A 6,675-nucleotide genomic window follows, 5' to 3' on the forward strand; every position below is an offset into this window, starting at 1 on the left:
TCTCACTTAAATTAATATAAAATGGTTTAGCGAATTCTTCGCTTAATCGAACTATCAAAGCGATGTGTATCCTGGTGAACTTTTTGCCTATGTTTATACAGTTTATGCAACGCACCTACATTAGAACCATATATAACAAAAAACAAACAGAACTCGGCACAATGCACGGCTCAATACATCTTTAGTTTTAAACATAACCGGCTATTCTGTGAATCTGTGATGCTATCTTACTTTTTCATTAACAACCTCAGAATATACATTTAATTAGTGGGGTTTGAATTTGAGACCAGGGGCGAATTTAGGGGGGGCAGGGGCGCCCGCCCCCAGTCGATTTTAAAATTTTAGTGTAAAAAATTGGATTTTTTTTATTTTGCCCCCAATCCAAAAGTCATTTGCCCCAAACCCAAAAGTCATTTGCCCCAAAACCTACATATTTTGCATCAAAACCTTCAAATTTTGTCCACAATTCTCTAAATTTTGCCCCAAAATCTTCAAATTTTGCTCACAAACCTTCAAATTTTATCCAAAAACCTCAATATTTTGCCTAAAAACCTCCAATTTTTGTCCCAAAAACTCCGTATTTTGCCAAAAAAATTGCTACGGTTTTAAAAAAAAATTTCGCCCTCGGTGAAGAAAAATCCTGCTTCCGCCACTGTTTGAGACATTTTATACGGATATCAATCTCACAACCACTAGATTATCTATCGTTATTAGAGAAATATAGTACTCCGTATTATATTAAGTATATTTTCAAATTGAACAACAAATGTTTTCCCTTCAAGACTTCCAACAATTTTTTTATGAAATAAGATGTTATCTTTCACAATCACGGGTATAGGCAAACAGCAAAGGTGATGAACCCAATAGTACCATTGAGATTCTGTACTTCTGTTTAAGTTTATAAACCAACTTATAAGTTATAACCAACCACATTAATTAGTCTAATGAGATGTATAAAATATAATACTCAAGTGCGATTACAATGAGTATTATCAAAACTCATAAGGATCTAAAACCATACAAAAACTACATTTGTTTAATCCAATAACAGTGTTGTATACTTGTATTGACAATATGGGAATCAATCATGCTATAAATTGTATACAATTTTAAGAGTGTCATTTTTATCTTTCATTGCTATAAACTGTATACAATTAAATACCAACAAGTTTGAATCTTATCCCTTTTCACCCCTCCAATTCCCATTACATTACAATGGGAATCAAACATTCCAACATTAGATTTTACACCATCAAAGTATATTTAAAAAACAAAATCAAAGAACTCATAAATAAAATAAATCAGTTAGATCATAAGACAACAAGTGATCAAAATGGTGCACAATGAGAAGGAAGACCAGTTTCATGATCAACCATAACCACTTCAGTAATAGTGCAATTAAGCACATCTTGTCTCAATTTTGACCCTGCTGATTTCAAACCCTTCAATGAAACTGCTTGATTAAACAAATTCAAAGATGGTAACTTTGAAGCTGGTGGCATTTTCGAATTCGGTAAATAATTCCTGAAATCATCTTTCAACAACGGAACCTCGAAATCAGTCTTGTTGTGTTGCACCACATTTTCTTTTGCACTAATATGAGCCCCGGGTTCCATATGGTTCGTCGAAAAGCTCATTTGGTTAGGGAAATTTGGGTACAAACTAACATAACCTCGAAGATACATCATATCGATTAAAAACTTCTTCCATGAAGCTTGCCATCCGTTTGTTCTCGATTTTGGGATTTGTACGGGGTTTTTCTTAGCATCTTCGGTAAATCGCATGTTCATGTACACATAAAACTCTCTCCAATGTTTCGGGAAAAAAACTGCGCCCCAACTACATGGTAATTGGTGAAGATAAGGTGTGTTTGGATGTATATGTTTAAAGTAGTCTGTAGCATTCCATTTAGGTCGTTCTTTAACGACCTCTACTAAACGTGGTGTGTACAATGAGATAGAAGAGAGTTCGGGTAGGGAAACTTGTGGGTCATAATGGTACGCCAAAAGCGCGTATTTGACCCATAAGTAGTAATAAGGAGAAACTTCGATATCGTCTTCTAAAAGAAGGCCAAAGTCATCATCACTCGAAGGGTACCAACTTTCACTAACGGCCCGTATTAAACCACCTTGAATGATTCTTCGCCTTAGTGTTTTCGGACCATGAGGCCAATCGAACGACTTTACTAGCTTGAGAGTTGAGTTGTCGACTCGACTGTCCATGTTGAAGCTTATTGGGACCTCGTCCCCTAGGTAATATGCATCCTTAAGCGACTTGAGTAGCCTTGTTAGCGAGTGGACTCGGTTTTGAGTTATGATGTTCACCGATATCCTCATTTTGTTCCAATCTACAAGTGAATCATGATAAATACAATCATACAGTCTGCTTTCAAACGAACCTCCGGCCAGTATGTAATAAAATAAACCATAAAAACGCACACATATATAAATAAATATGTATAATAATATTAAAGATGTTAATAACGCTTACTTGGTAACGCGGTAGAGCGTAGATCAGCCATCCAAAGAGCCTTCATAATAGAAGGTCTAGGCAATTGAACCAAACTCGAGCTATTTGAATTACTTTCGGTCGCCATTTTCAACGCTTTCTTAACATTCGAATCAATATCATCAACAGTGATCACAACACTCGGGTTATGCATCTTGATCAACCCTTTCATGCTAGCATAAACCGATTGTACAACGGGTACTTCAGAGTTAGAAATACCCGATACCGCACCTACACCCAAGTCAAAAATCTTGAACCTTCTTTCACGACACACCGATTTAGGCCAACGCAACGCTGACGTGGCTTCCTCACATGAACAAAACCCGGCTCCCGGGACCACAATGTATGCCTTTTTACCAACGGTTGAACGGAATTTCTCGAGGAGTGGGGCTAAGGCTTTGACTTCGTCAATTGAGTGAGCGTAGAAAAGGGCGTCTATTTTTTGAGGGTTCATTGCGGCCCATTGAGTGATGTAGCCCGTTGAAAGGGCTCGCCACCATTGGTCATCTCGGACTTGAACCACATCTTTGAAAATGACTGTGGTTTCGGACACGTAGGCTAGCCTATGCTCGCTGTCGCCCCATGTTTCCTTATCTTTCGGGTCCACAGGTAGCACAAATGAACCTGCATTTCTGTACTTTTGAAGCTGGTAACTGCAAAATATACAGATATTGGAAATATGATCAGTGTTTTATTGTAAAATTTGCAATTAAAAGAATAATAATAAAAATGATGAGTAAATTTAAATTATGTTTTGTACCACCTTTGAAATTAAAAAGGCAGGATGATACGTTTTTGATGCCCTAAATTACTCAATTATTTGATTATTTGATTTGATATATATAACAAATAGCATACGTACTAATTATAAAAATATAACCCAATATTATATTTTCTATACATGAAAAGGATGAAATTATATATAAAAAGGAAACAGTTAACCAAATAATTAGACTATAGTTGAATAGGTAGAGACATGCTTCCAATGCGATTAATTAAAAACAAACTATTTTTTTTCCTTGAAACCAAATTCAATTTTAAATTGTTTCACTGCTTTTGACTTCAAGTTTCAATTATTAATATTGATCCTTTTATAGACGTTAAAGTCAAGATATATCGAATTCTAAGTTACAATTGACTTCTTAATTTCAATAAACTTGACTCTGATTATACTCCATAGTAACATGCACCTTGACTAATTTTTATAAAATGCTTTTGAAGCTATATATCAACTTTTTTTGGCATATACGTGAATGCTTTGAATAGAATAGAATTCAAATAATTTTACGATTTGAATATAAATAGATCTGCTTAAAGATGACGTGGATTTGGAAAAGTTAGTTAAATAACCATATATTGAGTCGTAACTCGTTAGTCAAATCTGATGTAGGACATTACGTACCGAAATGATTAGTTTTCTAATTAATCATCTCATGATTCTCTCAAGTTATCTTTTAATTAACATAGGATATCAATATCAATATTTCTATCATTAAATTTGCTAAAATTCACAACAATGATGTATTAAGTATTTAAACAGTACAAGTATTAGTACCCGGTTTATAAATATGGTGAATTTATTACATTCAGTGATAGAAAATATAATGCGTTTTTAACATAACAAGACCCGTAATATTGAGTATATTGGTCTAAGAATGGAATAAAGTGAGTCTACTATACTTTTATACTACATTTTATTTTATTTATTAACTTTTCAATGTCCTTTACTAGATAGAAACCTTTTCAAGATAATTTATAGAACTAAATTTCAAAAATAATTTTTACTAGGAGCTTTTATTATATGTGTGTACATGACGATCTAGAACCATACAAATGAGTAAAATGATCAAATGCTAATCATTTTATCAAAAAATGGTTACCTTAAGTGCAAATCTTCACCCGTCATGAACGTGAAAGGAGTCTCGATAAAAAGAGTTTTGATCAGCTCCGCCGAGAGAAACCACGAGCTTGAAAGAAAATCGACCTAAACAAAAATTTATTAGCATTAAATTAAACTTAAGCTAATAATAGTGTAGGAAATATAATAATTTAACACTCCTATATTCACCAAATAAAGAGATAAAAGGTATAATAAATATAATAATACTAATAATAATTGCTCCCCTTTCCGTATATGATAGTATTGACACAAGTTATTGGATATAACTAAAAAAATTGTCAATTTTAAAACGTATTTTTAATATAACTTTATTTCTCTATACCTGTTTTTTGAATGCTACTTCTTTTCAACTTGCATTTTCTCAAGCACTATTCTGTTAGTTGTCCACTGAATTATGAACAACAACTTTCGATACTTTTTACTACCCACTTCTTGTCCAATGAACACGAAGTTTTATAGTTTTATTGGTTAAATTTTATTTAATACTTCCCAATCAATCAATATCTTACCAAAACTACTATAATTGTCATCTACTAATAATAATGTTGTGTATAACAAAAATAAACTAACAAAACACTAAATTGTTTAGTAAAAGTAAACGAACCTGGACAATTTTATCGACTGTGATACCATACGCAGGATCAGGCAAATAAAGCCCTGCCTCTTTCGATCTAAATTTCCGGTAACTCGGAAACGTAAAATCCTTTTGCCGGAACGGCAAAATCCGACCAATACTTCCCAACACCGAGTTCTTGTACTTTTCAGTTCCGGCAACATGTGACAAAATTTGTAACATTTTTGTCCCGGGTATCATATCATCATCCAAAATGTACACCAAATCAGCTTCCGTTTGTAACGCCATTTGAAACCTTCCGTAATACTTAAAATCATAACTCGAGCTAACGAAACTTATTCTCGTGTCGTTGTAGCTCTCAACGATTCGTTTTAACCCTCGTTCGTTCGGGCTACCAAACGATAGTACCCAAACATGATGAAAAGGTAAAGTTTGATGTAACAACGAGTCGAGTTGTGAACAAAGCGTTTTACGCTTGAAATGATTTAAAATGACGGTAATTTTCGGGGTGTTTACGGCACTACTCATGTCCCATTTCGACTTCATTGACATTAACTCGTTTAATGACTCGGTACCCATATTTTTGCTTTGAAAAATCAACAATTCGTCGTAAAGTTCTCTTTTGATCTTGATCATAAGTGCGTCGTTAGACTTTTTTTGCTCGAATTCGATTTTTTCATGTTCACAAACTTCGATAGGAGTTGAGACCATTGGTAGTGGTTCAAGAATCGCGTTGGAAGCGGATTCTTGATATCGACTTATAAAGTGTGGTGGGACAATGTATTGTTTCCATTGTTGCGCGATTTTTGAAGCCCAAGTGAAATCGGGCTTTGGTGTGCGTAAATCAATGGACGGGCTCATGTAGTAAAGTAAAAAAGTAGCGTAAACCGCGAAAGCAAATTGAAGGCAAGTGAGAAGGGTAACGAGTCGAGCCGATGTGCTCTTTTGTGGCCTCCATTTGCTCGGTTTAATACCTCCATTTTCACCTAGCATTCCGTCTAAGTAATCCGAGCTTCTTGTGTTCGGGTTTCGGGCTGAACCCATATCCTGTAACCAAATGCAAGTTTTGGAAATTGTCTTGAAAAAAATTCGGGCTTGGAGAAAAAAATTAGAAGATTTTGGGTTGGGTTTGAATGAGGAATATTGGTAGGATATATGAAGATGAAAAAAGCGTGTTGTAAAAGGTATAAAATGGGTACGTTATATATATAAAGAAAAAGTAGGGGGGATACAATTAGCATGAGAATACAAGAAAAGTGTCACATGGGGTTTAACTAAAGATTAATCCTACATTAAGGAACCAAAAATAAAAAGCCACTTTTGTTGCCGTATATACGGCCTTCCACTATTGCTAGTTACCCCTATACTTTTATTTTAAAAAAATAAAAATATTAGAATGATGGCTAAGAGCAGTGTTGTAAAAGTCGACCGACTTGGCCGACGCGTCGGCCGATGCGTCGTTTTTTTGGGTTCTCCGTCCCGTTTTTTCTGAAAACGACTCAAAAGACGGTCAAAGCTAAAAATTCGGTCAAAGTCTGTCAAAGACGGTAAAAGTTGGTCAAAAACGGTCAAAATCAGTCAAATTTTCGTCAAGATGTGATATGTTTTAAAATTAGGAATTGTTTTCATTTTTTGGGCCGCTCTTTTCTCTGTGTCCTTACTGATTATGTACTCGGTAACATTAATTGAGTTT

General features: G+C 34.7%; 1 protein-coding gene across 1 annotated transcript; it reads right to left on the reverse strand.

Moving 5' to 3' along the window:
- Positions 1-1,081: 1,081 nt before the first annotated feature.
- On the reverse strand, positions 1,082-6,026 carry LOC139863500 (uncharacterized). The gene is made up of 4 exons (XM_071852127.1): positions 5,013-6,026; positions 4,389-4,492; positions 2,491-3,161; positions 1,082-2,347 (listed from the first exon to the last, which is right to left on the reverse strand). Exons 1-4 carry the CDS (start codon positions 6,024-6,026, stop codon positions 1,329-1,331), a joined length of 2,808 nt encoding a protein of 935 aa, XP_071708228.1. The 3' UTR covers positions 1,082-1,328.
- Positions 6,027-6,675: the final 649 nt, after the last annotated feature.

The sequence above is a fragment of the Rutidosis leptorrhynchoides genome, chromosome 8, assembly GCF_046630445.1.
Source record: "Rutidosis leptorrhynchoides isolate AG116_Rl617_1_P2 chromosome 8, CSIRO_AGI_Rlap_v1, whole genome shotgun sequence".
Classification (NCBI taxonomy): domain Eukaryota; kingdom Viridiplantae; phylum Streptophyta; class Magnoliopsida; order Asterales; family Asteraceae; genus Rutidosis; species Rutidosis leptorrhynchoides.